Here is a 19,143-nt window from a genome sequence, read left to right as displayed (position 1 = left end):
CTTTTTTTAGGGGAGCCAAAGTTTTTTAGCTTCTTTGGAGGGAGCCACTGATCTGCCGTTGATCTACCACAGACGTCCAGTGATGTACCAGTAGATCACGATCTACCTGTTGGACATGCCTGATGCAGGAGAATACATGAATACAATAATACCTGATTGCTTTTGAACATGAGGAATACACTGAATGTGAGGTGCAAGGCCCATGAACTGGATCTTTTCTTTTCTTTTCTTTTTAAATAAAAGCTGTGGCAAGGGACAATTTGAATCAGCTGTGACCCTGATGGAGGGGAACTCTTCCCCTCATTACCCTGTGTTGTTACTACGAAGTGGAGTCCATCCTTTGTGACATTTCTTCCATAATAGTGATAGGAGGCATTTATACCAATAGCATCCCAGTGAATTCGTGCAAGGATGTGGCACAGAGATACAAGCATAATGGTCTGACTATGGCATTATGCACTGTGGTATTATTTCATCCCATAAGAATATATGCACAGTAATTACTTCCTGGTAATCTGCCATGTGATGGTAAAAAAAAAGAAACTGTCTTGTTTGAAATCTGCATACATTATTAGAACTGTTTGGATCTCTCTTGCTTTGTCAGGCTGCTTCTAATGAAGGCTATAAAGCAAATGGCTACTGCTATATAATTTCCAGGATGCAAAATTATTACGTGGCAGGTTGGAATGAATAATTGATTTCAGGGAACTGTTTCTCAATTAGTTGCCAGGCAGGGAGCACAGCAGCAGACAGTGGTCTGAGCACATGTTATGTTGGTGGGGGTTGCTGCTGCTGCTGCTGTCCAATTTTCCCCCCTCACTGCTTTGATGGGCCATATGTAGAAATCATGGATCAGCAAGCTCTTTTGACCAGTAAAAACTGGAAGAGCAGAATAAATAGGTTTAATGATGGCTACGCAATACAATTCAAGAGCACAGCTATGTATTATTTAGAGCAAATATTCTCCAGCTTCCTCTTGGTGAAGAAGAAATTCTTTTAAGGCACTCTGAAGATAAGAAGCATAAAAGAAAGTGTATTGGTTAATGCATAGAACAGTGCCATGCTTTGCTTCTGTATCAATCAAACACATGGCCCAAAGGGAGGCAAATACCTTGGGCAGACAGGCAGATAATAGACAGGAATACAGGAGGTAGACTGAAGCAAAGCAAGCCTAAGATCATTAATATACTAGCTGGGTCCTGATGGAAAATCTGCTTGCTTCTCTCAGATATGCAGTGCCCAGACTAAAGGAAAACAGCAGATATGGCAGCTTTGTAATAGCCCTTTGGTGTATTTCTGGCTCCCTGGAGCCAGGATGGTTTGGGGCTGTTCTACAAGTGCCCCAACGTGAACTACATGTAGCTCCCTCCTTCAGCCAGAGTCCCCAGTGAAACAGGAAGCTAGTGCTTGATCTGCAGGGCTCCCAGTCTAAGCACCACAATACCCAACAGTGTCATCTCATGCCATCATATTTTAAGTGGAGGCATTTGATGGATTTGCTGGTGACAGTTTTAGGGACTTGTTAATTTGGATGTGCTCCTAGTTTGTTTTATGAGCAGAAATGAAATCTATTGTCAGAATAGTGAGGTATAATGACTTTTAGTTGATACTGACCTGTCTTTTGGCTATCGTGCTTTCTGGATATATAAATTTTGCCCATTTATTTTAGTAATTCACTGTACTATTAATATTGTTATGGCCAAAAGCCTTCTATAATAAATGTGCATTAATTCAGCCATTCATTCATATTCAGCTGTGAGTCACTGGCTGACGACATCTGCCAATTTTAGATGGTTAGTGACAACTTTCCTGTTCTTTCAGCCTATTTTTAATAATCTTACAGCAGCTGGGTGAACTTTAGAATTTCCCTGATGCTGCTTGAATGGTAGAGCTGGCTCTGAAAGCCCATATTTTCAACTACAACTACTGTACAACTAATCCAGAATGTGGCTGCCACACTGGTGACTGGGAGCAGCCACTGGGATCATATGACACTGATCCTAAAGGATCTACATTGGCTCCTAGTACATTTCCGAGCACAATTCAAAGTGTTGGTGCTGACCTTTAAAGCCCTAAATGCCTTTAGCCCTGTATAGCTGAAGGAGCTTCTCCATCCCCATCGTTCAGCCGAGACACTGAGGTCCAGCTCCAAAGGCCTTCTAGTGGTTCGTTCAGTGCGAGAAGTGAGGTTACAGGGAACCAGGCAGAGGGCCTTCTCAGCAGTGGTGCCCTCCCTGTGGAATGCCCTCCCATCAGGTGTCAAGAAGATAAAGAACTACACAACTTTTAGAGGACATCTGAAGTCAGCCCTGTATCGGGAGGTTTTTAATGTTTGACATTTTATTGTTTTTATATGTGTTGAAAGCCATATTAATAATAATAATAAAAATGATAATAATAATAATAATAGTTGTTATTGTTGTTATTATTCACACAATAAATAAAAACAAGGAGGAATTCAGTACTCACTGGATCATGTTGTTGTTTTTTCTTCCAGATCACCGCATTATGCTTGCCCAGAAGTAATTCGGGTAAGTGAGCTTGAAATCCTTAAAACAATTCTTTTTTGAACAGCAGCAGCAGCAACAACAACAACAACAACAAAAAACTTATTTCTCTCTTTTATTATTGGGTATCTCTGGATAGTCCTCCACTTGTATTACAAAAGTCTTTAATTTTCTCACATTGTCTGGTTATCTGAATAATACAAGGGGTTTGTAGAATTTCAGTACAAGGACATTCATATGATCACTAACAGCCAGAGCAACAGTCCCCTGTGTTTACTTGGTTTTATTTTCCCATTCAAACTATTTTTTCTGAGCCGCCTTCTGCCCTTTCAGTTTTCACCTAAGAAAGGTGAAACGTGCTACTCTTGGTGTGTCACTGGACAACAGGGGACAACACTGGACAACTATTGCAGCCCCTTGTGACCTAGTAAACAAAAGGGTCTGGTTTCCACCTGTCAGATTTGGGGGACAATTGTGAATTTAAGCTTCATAAAATCAGTAGCAGGGGATTGACAGCTGATGTCATGATCTGGCAAATATGACTACTGGTAATTCCGAGCCTCATAAAGAACCAACTGGGAGAGAAACAGTTTTTTCATATCCTCAAGGCATCTCTAACATTTCAGGTTTTGTGCTGATTCTTCAGACTTTTTCTTACCCATGCCATTCCAATACATTTCATCCTGTGGATCATAGACAAGGACAAGGACATACAATACTTCTTAATAAGAGTTTTCCAGACATTTTTCTTCATGTCATGGGGTAACTTTAAAAACAAACAAATGCAGATAGTTGAATTGAAAATTAAAGTTTTCCTCTATTAATCTTTTTTTTTTTTTAAAGTACTGCAGCCCTGCTCACTTCTCAACGTTCAAAGGGCTTCAGAGTTCAGTGACAGTCATAGCACAAGCCCTGACCAGCTCTGACAGCAAACTCGCCTGGCTGCAAGAGAGTTCCCAGTGTCTCAGTGTCAGCACGAGAGCCACTAGCAAATGAAAAGTTAGAAGTTAACTTTAAACTCCCTATTGTACCTTTTTAACCATGCCATTGTCTGCCCCGTAGCAGATGTCACCTATGACATTCAGCCTGTGCAATATAACAGCAGGTGTGGAGCAGGTGGGTTTGGTTTTGGGGGAATGATTTCACGGGCCAAATTGAGAGACATGCTTTGGCCCATGTGCAAAAGGTTCCTCACCTACGTTCTGAGGGGCTGACATTGGATTCACAATAACCCTTTCATCCCTCCTCCCTTCTGTGTATGCACAATGTGCACCACAATATTGAATCCATCCTCTGGAATGGGAGTTATGTGCATAACTTCCTATCCAACTCCGGCCTTCTCTCTCATCTGGGTGTTACATTACTGGAAATCTATATACATGTCCACAGAACGGGAAAGGGCAGAGCAGCTCTAATGAACCCTAAGGCAGTTCCTAAATGGGTGGGCCCTATGCCCATGCTAACCTGGCTAGTGCCATATGTAGATGCAATTTGTGAATGTGATGTATTTACAGTGATTCAGAGGTCCTTAAACTGGGAGATTAGTGTTCTATGCAGGGCAGTGACAGATGGGCAAAAGCATAGGCTTAAGCAGTATGGTTATGTTAAAATTGTTGTTTACTGTTTTAACCTAAGTCCTTTGTGCTTTCAAAAGGGTGGTCTTCTCTATTTCTTACCTGCCAAACTGCGCTAAATATACCCTATACTCATTGTGTGTAATTAAACATTTTTTGTAATATATGAGATCTGTGTAATATATTGGTGTAGTTTGGAGAAAAAGAACGTTACCTCCCACTAAATTCAAGGACACCTGGATAATTATTTATCTAACAACCTTCAAGTTAAATCTCCTGTTTCCATATTGTACAGGGGGAGAAATATGATGGGAGAAAAGCAGACGTCTGGAGCTGTGGAGTCATTTTGTTTGCATTGTTAGTGGTGAGTCGTTACTTTCACTATATAGGACAAGTACTGTATTTTTTGCATTCATGATGGTCTACTGAATTATAATTTCAAAAATGCCATGCTGAAAATTTTGCTGGAGGGCTCAGCATCCCTCTGAACATGTACCTACATATCTGTCATAGGCATGTATTAAGGCTGTGCATCTGGTCTGGACAAATCCCAGATTCTGAACCAAATGGGACTGAACTGGGATTTGCCCAGAGTGGATCAATGCAGGCCCAGATCAGGTCAAGGCTGGTTGGCAAAATCCAAAGCTGTCAAAAGCAGTGTGTGTGTACTAGCAAAGGAAATGAGAGAGGTATTCTAAAGGAAGTGTCCAGACTAGTGTGGAAAGTTGTCACTCGTATGTAATGGAGACAACAAGGTCATACAAATGGAATCAATAACACTTTCATCACATTCCGTTTATTAAATAGTAGATGAGTAGAGCACCCATTTATTAAAGACCCAGAAAGAAACAAAGTGAAACAAAATTTGAAGATAGTTTCCAGAGAAAGGGACATGCATTAGAAAGAATTACGTCGGTCCAGTTAGATCATGAAACATAGCTGAAAGAAGTTGAGAAAAACAATGTCTGTCAAATTTCCTATTATCTAATCAATATTTCACTGAAATTGGGCTGGATATCTGTGTAATAAGAATAAGAATAATTTTATTATTTATATGCTGCTTCTCTGACTGGGGTGTCCCAGCAACTTTGGGCTGTTCCCAACGAGTTATTAAAAATATGTGCTTTGTCTGCACTTATCTGTTAGATAGAAAGGCATGTATTATTCTTTTTTAAAAAAATGCATGCTTAACAAGATACACCTGACTTAAATCAGATAATTTCAGACTACTTACTAGCAAATCATTTCATCACTAGGTGTAAATTAAGATATATTCTGCAAAACTAGACCTTCCATATGAAACCTTATACAACTACATTCAAATGTCAACATTGTTATAATTCATAAATATAGTTAGGGCATTAGGAGGTTTTAGTGGCTTAATAGTCAGAGGGTATTCTTGGATTAATATATTGCTATAAACCTTATACTACCAAAGGCTTTGTTTTGGTACTCAGCATTACACCTTTGACGCAGTTTGGGGCCTGATTCAACAATCCTGTGGATAACATGGGAAATTTGATAACCAATTTCCCCCCAATTTGCTTCTGCTATGTTTCATAGCATATTGAAGGCAAGGATAAGAGGTAACCCAGAGAGATGATTTGATGCAGAATATATTTTTGAGAAAGTCATTACCATATCACCCAGTGGATTTTATATCTTCATTTTAGGCTAGTGGAGAAACTCATATTCATTGCAGTCTCTGCTCAGCTTGAACACTATGTGATCCAGCTATTTGGTTAGCATCAGGAGCTGATGGTATCCTAGCTCTCTGAGCTGACTATTCTGAATAAAGACCTTAGAAAGAAAGCCTTTGTCTTATGCGTGAACATAGGTCATATTCTGGTCAGTCACACTTCCTTCTGGCCTTTTGACATTTTGTAAGGTGGAAAAGTCTCCCATGCTAAACAGCCGTCTTTTAGTGTTTGGTGTAAATATGTCCAGAGGAGATTTAGAACCGAGTTGCAGATAAACACATCTGCTGCTAAGAGTTTGCCCTGGAGGATTGCCAGCAGATCAAAGCCTTGAGTTGCAACTACAACTAAACAGTTCAGCTGAAGTTAAGCGAATCTTTGTATCTATGGATAATTTTCTTGAAAACCATTCATGCTACGTTCTGTTCCTCATTGTCTAATTAAAATTCAAGATATTTATCTATGTTCCACCAAGTTTTATTTTCTATGCTGAAAGGGATAAAGGGGTATGCTGCTTTCAGAACTGTTCTCTACCCAATCTTTGTTTTGGATCCATTATTTTAGGGCCAAACCACATGTGACAGAATTTGGGTTCTGTTGAGTAGCTAGTGGCAAGATTCAACCATTTCTGGCACTACACATTATTTAGGGGGCTAAGGCCATTCTGATGTGTTCAAGTGCTCTGTTATGACTAAATTAAGTCCAAACAAAGCTATCCCTTTCTGATGACATGATCTAGCTTTGCAGAAGTTTACCCTCTCCTACACTTCTCACACTAGGATCCCAGTCTAGAGCAGGGACCCCTCTCCTCCCATGGACTGCTTATCAGAAACGTACTCTGCATTTAATGGCCTGCATTGTGACTAACCTCCTATGTAGTTTGGGCCCAAATGTCTCCTCATATCTCTCCTCTGTTCTGTCATTGCTTGTGTTCAACACCCATTTACCTTTCTTCCTTCCTCTACTACTTTTCCCTCTTTTTCCTCTGTCATGCTGCTCCAGGGTGCCCTACCGTTCGATGACGATAACTTGCGGCAGCTGCTGGAGAAAGTGAAACGTGGTGTGTTCCATATGCCACATTTCATCCCCCCAGATTGCCAAAATCTCTTGCGGGGGATGATTGAAGTGGATGCCTCGAAACGGCTGACGGTAAGAAAGCATTCACTGTAGATCCCGTGACTTCTGCTTTCTACTCACTTCTAAAAGTTGTGTGTTTTTATTTAATGCCAAACATAAATTGTACACACATAAAATTTCATACTGTGGCCACTGATGCTTGGGATGCTGCTGTTGAAATGAGGGTTGGGGTGGGATAGATCTCACAGGGTGGCCATCAAATAGAACATCCTTCTGTTGCACTTTACAAAGGTAAAGTGATGGATGTGACAGCAGGAGCTCTAGTGATGGTGCAAGTAAACCAATAATGAGCTGGGTGTCATGTTGTTGCAGTTTGGGCTCAGCTTGCAAACAGATTGCAGAGTTTGCCATTATATGTTTGCCATTACAAAGCCTCCATTTATGAATGTTGGCACAATTGGTATTTGGACCCAGACTTTGTTGCTTGCATATGTCTAGATTACTCTCCTGTGTTTTCTGAGAAGTTTCACCTTGGTACTTTTTGCAGAGGAACTATGTCAGGGTTGCATGGGGACGTTTTGTGTGTATACCATGCCAATATTGTAAGTTTAAATGATTTTGAAAAGCAAGACATCTAGTATAATTGGTGACATTTCTTGCATTTTTGGTACCAGACAACATATACAGTATATAGGTGCCAGCAATGATTTTGTAGATAATATTGAGCTCACAGATTCCTTCTGCATGGGAGTATGTATGAAAAAATGTAAATCTGAAACTCCTCTCAGAACTTCATTCTATTAAAATATTTATAAATCACAACTTGGATCATTGTTTGACTTTCCCACAGAAGACTGCACTCTATTAGGTCAGTCTACATTAAATGAAATGATGATTTAATGACGTGAGCCCCACACCCTCCCAGACACACATCTGCTAGAGGTGGAAACAAAACCCTCACCTCATTGCATAGTAATTGCCTATCTTTCAGTTCCACTTATTATCATTCTAGGTTGCATGCAGCTTAGTGAGCAACTCATAATATCCTAGATCCATCACAATCTAGGTGTTGCTGAGTTTCAGAGTTCCCACTTATTTCCCACCTTACTCCAATACACAGATATTTTGTGCAGATGCCTGTGTTTCAAAGAGCAGTGTGTGTGTGCATCCTGTTGTGCATTCATTTACAACCATTAATTTACATAAACTACTGTAAATTTTCAGTGCTCCATTGTTATTATTGATTCTTGGGTCATTACAAAGTCCACTATCTAACTGAGGGCTTATCCACACTTACCTTTCCTCCGTTCTTTCCAGGCATGGTCTGCTATTTAAAGCTCTGTCGCTGAGTATCCTCTTTTCTTTTCTTTTCTTTTCCTCTGGAGCTATCCCCATGAAAGCCCACTCTTTACAGCTCGAATGGAGCAAATGGCAATCTGCTGAAAACCCGAATTGATGCTTGTTCCAATTTAGCTTTAAAGATCGAGTTTTCCCAAGGAAAGCTTAGGGCAACCCCCCCCCCCTTTGATGTGGAGTGTAAAAGTGCAGACCTGTGCCTGGAAAGAATGGGGCAAAAAGTAAGTGTGGATAAGCCCTATAGTAATTCACAGTATTTGCAATTGTCCCTTGGTAATGTACAACTAGCCTTCCACAGTGACTAATCACAAGCTGTGTGCGACTTGAGAAGTTGCATATGCTTTTATTTTCTTCTCTAATGTGAAGATGAACAATTCTGGGGTCTTCCTAAAAAAAAGCTGCAGAACTATATTCCTTGTTCCCTCCTCAAATATTAAAAATGGAACTTCCACTGTGGGTTTGCCTATAGAGATTGTTTTTATAATGCATAATGGGGCCATATGTTATAGCAGGGGTAGCCAACAAGCCGCCCTGCAGATGTTGGACTTCCATAACCCTCAATCAGCATGGCCGATAGTACTGGATTTTGGAAACTGTAATTTGACAATATCTGGGCTACACTTCCTCTGATATATGGAAATGGGATTTTTAAAGCTTCTTTCCGAAACGGCATTAAATGTAGCAAGCACTAGTTAGAACAGAGAGGAAAACCTCTTGGGGAAGCCTGTTAAATGCCTTTGTCGCTTAAACACATTTAAATACCATGTTTTAAATGAAGGTAGAAGGAGTGAGATTAACTCCCACTGTGGATCACATTCTCTAGCTCTGCATAGCAAAAAGCCTACAGTCTACTCCTTGTCAAAACCAATTGCCCTCCTGTAACCCTTCCTTGTCACTTTAAAGTAGATGAAAAGTAACAAAGCATTAATTAATTATGCCATCTTTTTTTTAAAAAAAAGAAAAATAAAAGGCAGTGGACATGTTGGCAGCAGCAAGCAAGGAATGTATGATATCATCATAATATTTCAATGCAATTAAATTGGAATAAGAATAGAGACTGATTTTATAGAACATATTCCATATCCCCAAGTAGAAAACCTGAAAGTGAGATTTTTAGAAACTACCACTACGGCTGCATTTTTAAGGCTAGTTTCTGACCAAGTCCTCTTTAGCCCTACAATGTTTAGCTTGAAGTGGCAAGAGCAAAAGAAACACAACAGACTTCCATTTGATATCCTTATATGAAGGGTCAAATTGTCTCAGTCTTGGCTGCAGCCATGACCTTGCAGGCTCTTCTGACTTGGGAAATACTGAAAACACATCTGGCTTGGAAACTGTCGCCTTAGCAATCGTAATGTATCTTCAGAATTGATCCAAGAAGGCATTGGTCTTGCAATGGGCAGAGAAGGCAGTTCCCACTTCAGCAAATGGAGCCCATAAATGCTGGTTCCCCTCTCCCCATAACCTCTGTGTGTGCCAGCATGAGAGAAAGAAGAGTGTGCCAGTGTCAGGTGTCTCTCTGTGTTAGGTGACTTATGTGTGTTAAAGGAGTGTGATTGTTTGTATATCTGGCCCTGCCCTTCTTAGCTGCCCTTCCTTCTTCCCCACTAGCTCCAATGCATGAAAGCTGCAACTGTAGGAAGGCTTCAAAATGAAGCCAACATTGACATGCCTTAGCCTTTTCATCTGTACCAAGGGCCACCAACATTTTTTGGACCAGGGGACACATTCTGATTTTTGAGAGAGTGCTGGGGGTGCCCATCACAAAATGCCTGTCATTGGGGGGCGGGCATGGCATAACACAAAATTAGAGGGAGCACAGTCATGGTGAAGCTCTTTCCATTATTGGATTTCCATACAAGAAAAGGCTTTACCTGTTGAATATCTGTCTAGAAACTAAGGCAGAAGTAGGAAATGTGCATTAAGGGGGAAGGAGAAACAGCAGCTCTTTATAACTCTAGAGATTACTTTTTACCTATGATCCATTTGCACAAACTGTTTAATTGGACTGGTGGGTGAAAACACAAAAGGGCTACTTGACTCTTGTGGCTTAGGGCTGCATGGACCTATGCTACTGATTGGTAAAGTGCTTGGGAGGGGGGAGGTAGGCTGAAGTTGTCAAGCCAGAGACTTGGAATGCAGCAGGCTGTGGGAAGCCCACACCCCTGGTCCTAGGGGATCCGTAAGTGGGTGTTGGAAGCAGAGAGAAAGAATTAGGGTAGGTTCCCCAATGCTACTAACCAACCATACAGGATTGGCTCTGTAGCTGGGGACCATCCTACCATTACAGTTGTCTTACTATAGTTACACTAAAACTCTAGCTTTGACAAGGTGAGCTAGTTTGGAGCAGCAAGCCTAACATTTCCCTTTACTATCGAAAATAGAGGAAACTTAAGATTTTCTTACCCACTTTCAACTTTTACTGTTCAGAATTCTGTTCCTTGTGCTTTTGATTTTGGTAAACCCCTGTCACAGTCACACCAAATAAGCTGCCTCATTAAAACAAAAAGGAAGTCTGTTTGGAGCGTTCCAATATGATTGTTATATAATGTACAGGAGCCTCTGATTCCCCTGCTTCTCTCGGCCTCAAAGCAGCCTTCCCTCAGCCTGTTGTGTTCCTTCACGTAGCAATGCACATGTTTTGGCTCTCCAGTTCTCATTAGTCTGGAAATGAAGTGGAAAGTAATGAGAGCAGGACAGCTGCCTTAGTTCTTCCTGGCCAGTTTTAATGGGCCTCTGATCCCTTGCTTCAGCCAATGGGGTTCCTAAGTCGTTCCAGTTCTCTGCCCTTCTCTAGGTCACACATAGTTTCAGCCCCTATGCACAGTGCATACTTGTGAGCTCAGCAGTTTGATTTGAGGCACATTCACTTGGAATCGTCATCCAGCAAGCAATCTATCTCTTCTGTTAGCCAGCTGTTAGTTTGAATAGGAATGGATGAGGCAGAGCAAGAATTATGTGTCTGTGGCCTGCATGATTAAAAATCATTTTGCATATCTGTCTGGTTGATTTTGATGCTGCAAGAAAATGTCCAGCATGTGACTTCTGCACATGGTCTGCAACTCCTGCTGCACTTCTATTTAGCACAGTTTGTTTAGAATTGAAGACTTTGGCTACAGTATTTCAGTCCTTGGACTCACTGGGTTCTCATTCAATCTTCGCCTCTGTGTCTTTAATAAATCCCTGAATCTCATGCAAGCTCTGGCATATCTTTCACTTCCTCAGCCTTCAGTGGACAGAGGTAGAAGGGCAAGAAAGATTACTCCATGATGCAGAGCAATCTGCCAGAACTGTGTTGGGCACCCTTGAAGAGAACAGGAACTTGATGTGGGGGTGGGGGGTGGAGTCAGGCAAGCTACCAGTCTTCTTTGTGTGACATGTAACGCGATGTCTCCAAATGATGCCAATTTTTGAAAAAATGGTTCCTGTAACCTAGATAATTTGACTGAGAAATGTTTGGTGCTGGGGTTCTAGGCTTGTCACTTAAAAACATTTCCCCCCTTTGCATGCAATCTAGACCAATTTCTGGTAGTAAGCTTTGTCCTGCAGCTATTTTCACCTGTAATATGTTGCAGCTTGAGGATGAGGGGCACCTGGCACATGTCTATCTGGTTTTGGTGTGTATAAAAAGATTAGTGTAGTCACAGCATCCTGCCATAGGAATAGAGACAGGGACCCTTCTGTAGAGATAACACCTCTGTGTTCTAATGTCCACCAAATTGCAATGCTCAATAGCATAATACGTACCTGATATTTTGAGTTTACTCATTTCTTTTTACTCTTTTCTTGTAGCTAGAACACATTCAGAAGCACATATGGTATATGTAAGTAACTTTTTGTTGATGTTTAGAAAGACATATCAAAGTCACTGCTTTTCAGGGAAGCTAGAGAATTGTACATATCTTCTGCACCATGTCTGCATTGTGGGCAACTGTGAGCTCAGCAGAAAAAACTAGAGGCCCACCATTGTCTGTGCTCACTGATTAGATTAGTACTGTTAGAGATTCCTGTGCATTCTACACTATTATGGATAAACCTGAATACAATCCATCACAAGATCCCTTTTTAAAATCACAGGGGAAATAGATGGGTTTCTTTCCGGCATTCATGGGTGCTCAAAACATAACTGAAGCATCCCTAACCTGGATGGTTAAATCCAGTCAAACTTGACTATGGGATGTGGCGCTCATCTCGCTTCAGGCCAAGGGAGCCAGCATTTGTCTGCCGACCGTTTTCCTGGTCATGTGGCCAATATGACTAAACTGCTTCTGGCGCATCAGGACACCGTGACGAGTGCCAGAGCACATGGAAACACTGTTTACCTGCAAACAAAAGTCTTTCCCAGTCACACCCAGTCTGCCTATACCTGGAAATGAGCCTTATTTTTATGACATCAGTATCTGTTAGTGTGAATGTGTGTGTACCTGCTGTTGCCATGACTGATAACAGTGGCAACATTCAGGAGATAAAACAGGTCAGCTAGACTGAAATGTTATGACACATCAAGTACAGGAGTGACAGCTAACAGCTGAACAAGACATTGCACTTGGGTTCCATTCGTAATATAGATAGTGAGTTCTGCTTCATAGAGTACTTATGAATAAGATTTTGTTTTGCATTAAATTAAAGTGGCAGTATGCTAAAAATAAAAATCCCCTAAAACAGGTTGGTAACTGTGATTCTTGAATCCACATTCCTGGGGATTTTCATTGCCCATAGTAAATATTTTACCTAGATGCTTACTCAATCAGTGCTGCTAAAAATCCATGCCTTGCAACTATCCTTCATAGTTTAGCCCACGGTTGTATATTTACTTGAAAATGCATTTACTGAAATGAATGGGGCTTATTTCCATGTATGAAGTTACTATTCAGTGGATCTGCAAGGTATTCATGGTATTAATATCCTTTTAAATTATGAAGATAGAGGAAGTCTGTTCTTAGGAAGACAGGTGGCTTTTCATAGCCTTGTTATTAAAATGATACCATGTTTTACTTTTTCTCTGTTTCCTTTTCTGCAGAGGGGGTAAGAATGAGCCAGAACCAGAACAACCAATTCCTCGAAAGGTGCAGATTCGCTCTCTCCCTTCCTTGGAGGACATTGATCCTGATGTTTTAGAGAGCATGCACTCGTTAGGTTGCTTTCGTGACAGAAATAAACTCTTACAGGACCTGCTAACAGAAGAGTAAGCATTCAGAGTTTGCTTAAGATAGGTTTGATGGGTATATGGGAACAGTCACCAAAAAGCATGGAAGGCATGATTTATTTAGCTATTACAGTTTTCTGTTGAAAGGCAAACTTTGCTACATGCAGTATTTCTTTTCCCTGCAGCAGCCATGGAAGATCTTTTGTACTCATCTGTTAAATAGGCTCTGTGACATAATGTTACCCTGGTGCATGGGCCATATATATTAAGATGAGCCAATAATAATTTTTCAGCAGATTGAGATGTGAAAAGAAATTCCTTGTGTTAAATCAGACTTGCCACCCACCCAGTTCAGTATTATCTATCCTTGCTAGCAGGAAACTCTTGAGGGTTACTAGGAGCTGATGCAGTTCTGGCAGATACTGCTACTGCTACAACTACTACCAGTAGTAGTAACAATAATACTCAACATCAGTATACTGCTTGGACTACTGTAATGCGCTCTACATGGGACTACCTTTGAAGGTGACCCGGAAATTACAACTAATCCAGAATGCAGCAGCTAGACTGGTGACTGGGAATGGCTGCCGAGACCATATAACACTGGTCCTGAAAGACCTACATGGCTCCCAGTATGTTTCCAAGCACAATTCAAAGTGTTGTTGCCGACCTTTAAAGCCCTAAACGGCCTCGGTCCTGTATACCTGAAGGAGCGTCTCCACCCCCATCGTTCAGCCCGGACACTGAGATCCAGCGCCGAGGGCCTTCTGGCGGTTCCCTCATTGCGGGAGGTGAGGTTACAGGGAACCAGACAGAGGGCCTTTTCGGTAGTGGCGCCCACCCTGTGGAACACTCTCCCATCAGATGTCAAAGAAATAAACAACTATCTGGCTTTTAGAAGACATCTGAAAGCAGCCCTGTTTAGGGAAGTTTTTAATGTTTGATCTTTTATCATGTTTTTAATATTCTGTTGGGAGCCACCCAGAGTGGCTGGGGAAACCCAACCAGATGGACGGGGTATAAATAAATTATTATTATTATTAGTAGTAGTAGTAGTAGTAGTAGTACAAAGTGCTTCATATGCATTATTTAGTTGTAGTACAACAATCCTGTAGGGTAGCTCAGTATAATTATCTCCCATCTTGCAGGTGGTGGGAAGTGAGGGGCTGAAGCTGACAAACAGTGATCTGTCTAAGGCCACCAACAGAAGCAAGATTCAGATTATTGATTCATAGATCAGCCTTTATTTATTTGGACTATTTTTAACCTTGGCTACTAACCAAAGTTATTGAGACAGCTCCTGATATTTTTTTTAAAATACAGTAAAATAGACAAGAGTTGCCACCTGCATAATCGCAGAAAAGCATATACAAACTTCCTCTGGCTCAGGAATGGCCGCTAGAGCAACTGAATGTTCAGTCCATCACAAGTCAAGGGCTCCTCACAGGCTCTCTCACAGGCCAGGGACACTGCTGCCTCTCACAGCTTCTGGCTCTGGTGGCAGAGGCAGAACATGCTTGGGGACCAAAGTTGTAAGAAGTCCCCATGGTTCCTCTACCAGTGGCCTGATGCAATCCTTTTTAAGCTGTACCACTTCAGATACAGAGGGGAGGGTTATATGCTTAAAAACTCCTCCGTGTAAAAACCAAACCAAAATGTGCACATGGAAATGTGTCTCCTTTATTTGCTTCTTTTCCACGTGAAGAGAGTATTTTACATGGAGCAAAACATTTATTTATTTATTTATAAATGTATTCATATCCCTCATATTCTTTCCCCCAAAAGATTCGATTACTAAGTTCCCCCTCCATTGACGAGGGCAGTATGCTGCTAAATGCCAGCTTCTGGGAATCACAAGTCAGTGGAGTGCTGTTGTGCACTGGTTCTGCTCATGGCATCTGGTTCTGCTCATAGCATCTGGTTCTGCTCATGGCATCTGGTTGGTCGCTGTCAGAACAGGTTGCTGGGCTAGATGGGCCTTTGGTCTGATCCAGCAGGGCTCTTTTAATATTCTTATGACCTGAGAGCATCATATTAAAACTGTCAACTATGATATTTAAGATATCATAAATGAAGTTAATATTCTGCAGAAAGCTGGAAAATTTTATTGGATGATGATAATGATGATGTATTGTTGTTTTTCCAGAGAAAACCAAGAGAAAATGATTTATTTTCTTCTTCTTGATCGGAAAGAGAGATATCCTAGTCATGAGGATGAGGACCTTCCTCCTAGAAATGAAATAGGTATACCCGGAAACAAATCTGTGTCTCTAGAGTGGGTCCCTCTTTTGGTGTTGCTCTCACTGGAGGGACTGGCCACATCTTATCAAGTGTTATAGCATATTACATAATATTCAGTCCATTTGAGAAGCTCCTTGAACTTTCAGGAAGTCTCATATAGATACAGAACTACCTGCACCTGAAAAGCTTTAGAATTAACTTCAGTAGAGGTGACCTCATCTCAGTTTATGCATCTCCTTGCATGGCTAGAGTTTCTCTTACCACTGAAATAAAAGCTGGTGTGAGTGGGAGCTCCATGTGTGCATCAGACTGAACTTGGAGCTTCATACTGAAGCCAGAGTCAGCAGTCCTTGATCACTTCACTTGAAACATGTTCTCAGCTATGTATGCACATAAAGCAGAAAGGAAGCATTTCCAGTGAATCCAGTGGGTTTAAATAATGTGAATGCAGCATACTTGCTCTCTTAAGATACAGTATCTCACATAATGCTTATAGAAAAATATGGGAGAGTCTTTTCTGATGTGCTGTTTCTGACTTCTTAAGGTATACTCCCTAGACCAGGCATAGGCAACCTTCGGCTCTCCAGATGTTTTGGCCTACAACTCCCATGATCCCTAGCTAACAGGACCAGTGGTCAGGGATGATGGGAATTGTAGTCCAAAACATCTGGAGAGCCGAAGGTTGCTGACCCCTGCCCTAGACAATGAATTATACATATAGGGGTGTTTTTAATGTAAGCTCCATAGACAATGAACTGATTTGGCTAAATGCTTTGGCACAAAAGATCATTCTGCTACTTATTATTTAAGTGATTGAATTTTGACTTCCTGCACAGACAAGTGCAATTTTATGCCTCAGTTGTGCATCTGAGGTAGGCTTTCCTCATTCTCTTTGCATGCCACAGATGTATCATAACATTCGTTTCATGCACTAATGCAAACTATTGTCTGGATTTTTCTGTGCAGGAAGAAAAATGCCTTCCCTGAATGTGTTAACATTATCTCTGAGCTGCATATATCTGTGTGATGTGTCATCATATTTTAGAATTCATGTGCATTATTATTCAAGTGTTAGTTGTGCTTCCTTTCCCAAGGGAAGCATGGTGGATAAGTTTAGCTCATTGCTCCTAGCAATATCTCTGGGAATGCAGAGCAAGGTTTAATTGAGAGCAATCATGCTTCTGATGAATATCTCATCATTAGCCATTAACTGTGGCCTCAAACAAAGAGATGAGAGGAAAGGATCAGGGAAGTAGTGATGGTGTAATAATAGTTGCTTGGAGATGTTACTTACTTCAAAGATGCATGCCATGCAGAATAAGTGTTCATCTGTCTAGGTGCACATGGGCAAGTTTGAGAAAGCTTAAAGCAATAGTTCAGGCTTCGGAATTCTAGCTGATGCTAAATGAATGATTCAACTCTGGTAGTCTGTTGTTCTTTTCTTTTCTTTTAACTTTCCTCTTTTTGATCCTGTGCATGTGTGTGGTTCCCTTCTCTCAGAAGTATGTTTTCTTCCTCTCTATCGAACCAAAATTTCTCCTGCAATGTAGCCTGATATCCTCTTTGACATTATTCCACAGTTGCACGAAGCACACAGATATCTCTCCATACAGGCCACTGCAGATTTATGAGAATAGATAGCAGCATTTCTTCTTTTTAAAACTTTGCTCTAGCAACCCTACTGTCAAGAACAAACTCATCAGCACACATGCAAGAATGCTTATTTTTTTTTCCATTCTGCCTGGCTGTAACATTGCTTTGGTTCCTTGGGGAAGAGGGATGATGATATGAAAGGTCACATAAATCAAGACGTGAGAGTATAAAATGTGGTATGGTTGAATACCCCTGCTTTGTCAGAGGGCAGTAGTTCCTTCAGTGCAAAACGAGAGTTTTTAACACACACAACATATTGAAAAGGCAAGTTGTTGGAGAACTGGGGCAGAACACTGTTGGACCATTCCTGGCAGTAAATGTTAGTTTAATAGTGCAAGCTTAGGCTCTATCTTGCTTGCCCTTCTAAGATGCTTTCATTTAACTTTTAAGTAGCTGCTTACAGGCAGATATTAAACCTTCTTGCCTACATCCGGAATATTGTAGTCTTCATTTCAGTGACTGCTGCTATTTGTCTGGAATATTGTAATCTCCATTTCAGTGACTGCTCCATTGGCCTGGTTAGCACGTAAAGCTAAACCAGAGATGAAAATTAACTATGGCTTAATGCAAGTGAGCAGCAAGCTTGCTTTGTTCATCTCCCACTTCTGCTGTGCTACTGGGAAGCAAGCCATGGTCTGGCTTACTATGATGCCTGAACCAGGACTCGTTGCTTCCTCCAAACAAGCTACAAGCAGTAAGCCAAGAACAAACCATGGTTTCTGAGCATGGTTTGTTTGGAGAGAAATAAACCACAAGCCTGGGTTCAGACTTAAACAGACTCAGGTTTGTTCCCAGCAGCAAGGCAGAAGCAGTGTGGAGGAGTGAAGTGAGCACTCTTATCATTTCAGCTTACCCACCTTAAACCATAATTTATTTTAACTGTGGTCTAGTGGGAGAAGTTTGTTTATCATTTCACTCTCCAGATAATCACAGCTCTGTTTTTACTTGTTTACTTATATTAGTTCAAGATCATCTTTGAAAAGCTGTTGAGAGATACTCATGGTTTCCATTCTGAATGGAAACTCATAGTTGAGAGATATTCATGGAGTGAAGAGGGTTTTTTCATGTGTGATATTGTACAGAGGAGTCTTAATATTTCAGTTTTCCACTGGGGTCCCCTATTTTTGCAGTTTAGAAAATATGGTGTGGGTATTTCCTGGGAAGCAAAGTATTTTGAGCCAGGGACATCTGAGGTGTGTTCAGCCATGCTGATTGCATTATCTCTGCATAAAGACCCCCCCAGAAAGCGTGTGGACTCTCCAATGCTGAACAGACATGGGAAGCGGAGGCCAGAAAGGAAGTCAATGGAGGTCCTGAGTGTGACAGATGGAGGATCCCCGGTTCCAGCTCGCAGAGCGATTGAAATGGCACAGCATGGACAGAGGTAGGTGGTCCCCAAAGCCAAAAGTCAGGAAGTCTGTGCCATTTGCTCAGAGTTTCGGAAGCCATCTCAGCTGGCACCATAATGTTTATCCAGGTGAAGCAGCATCAGTCTAGGTTTTCTCACAGCAGCCCATGCAGAAATATGTAAGGAAGATAACTTAATTACGTAATTACTCTAGTTACTGTTGCTTTCTAAAAACTTATATGTATACTTTTTTACTCCTTTGCTTTTCATCCAGCATTTCAGAGCAGTGTTTGGGGGAGGGAATAATTACCAATAGAAGCTTGCATAGGCTAAAGATAAACATCTTAGCTAAATAAAAAGTGTCACCATAGCCTCTGGTCTCATCCAAAAATGTGTGCATGTTTCTTATGTGAAAATCAATTATTTCCGATCTCAGACTGAAGAAACATGGCAGCCATGGTGTTGCAGTGAGCAGCAGATGGCCATAAATGAATGAATGAATAAATAAATAAATGTGTTCCCAGAAGGCATAAGCTCAGTGAAC

The 19,143-nt window shown here is 41.1% G+C and overlaps 1 protein-coding gene across 15 annotated transcripts in view; it reads left to right on the top strand.

Moving 5' to 3' along the window:
* The window catches only part of BRSK2 (BR serine/threonine kinase 2), a 395,220-nt gene that overhangs the window by 310,553 nt on the left and 65,524 nt on the right, over positions 1-19,143 (top strand). For all 15 annotated transcript variants that reach the window (XM_033155249.1, XM_033155259.1, XM_033155232.1 and 12 more), the window contains exons 6-12: positions 2,498-2,531; positions 4,377-4,445; positions 6,781-6,927; positions 12,004-12,035; positions 13,232-13,396; positions 15,504-15,601; positions 18,485-18,635. In XM_033155249.1, coding sequence (XP_033011140.1) covers positions 2,498-2,531; positions 4,377-4,445; positions 6,781-6,927; positions 12,004-12,035; positions 13,232-13,396; positions 15,504-15,601; positions 18,485-18,635 — 696 coding nt within the window. The remainder of the gene's footprint in view (positions 1-2,497; positions 2,532-4,376; positions 4,446-6,780; positions 6,928-12,003; positions 12,036-13,231; positions 13,397-15,503; positions 15,602-18,484; positions 18,636-19,143) is intronic.

Source organism: Lacerta agilis, chromosome 1 (assembly GCF_009819535.1).
Source record: "Lacerta agilis isolate rLacAgi1 chromosome 1, rLacAgi1.pri, whole genome shotgun sequence".
NCBI lineage: Eukaryota > Metazoa > Chordata > Lepidosauria > Squamata > Lacertidae > Lacerta > Lacerta agilis.
This window is presented reverse-complemented; position numbering and strand designations above follow the sequence as displayed.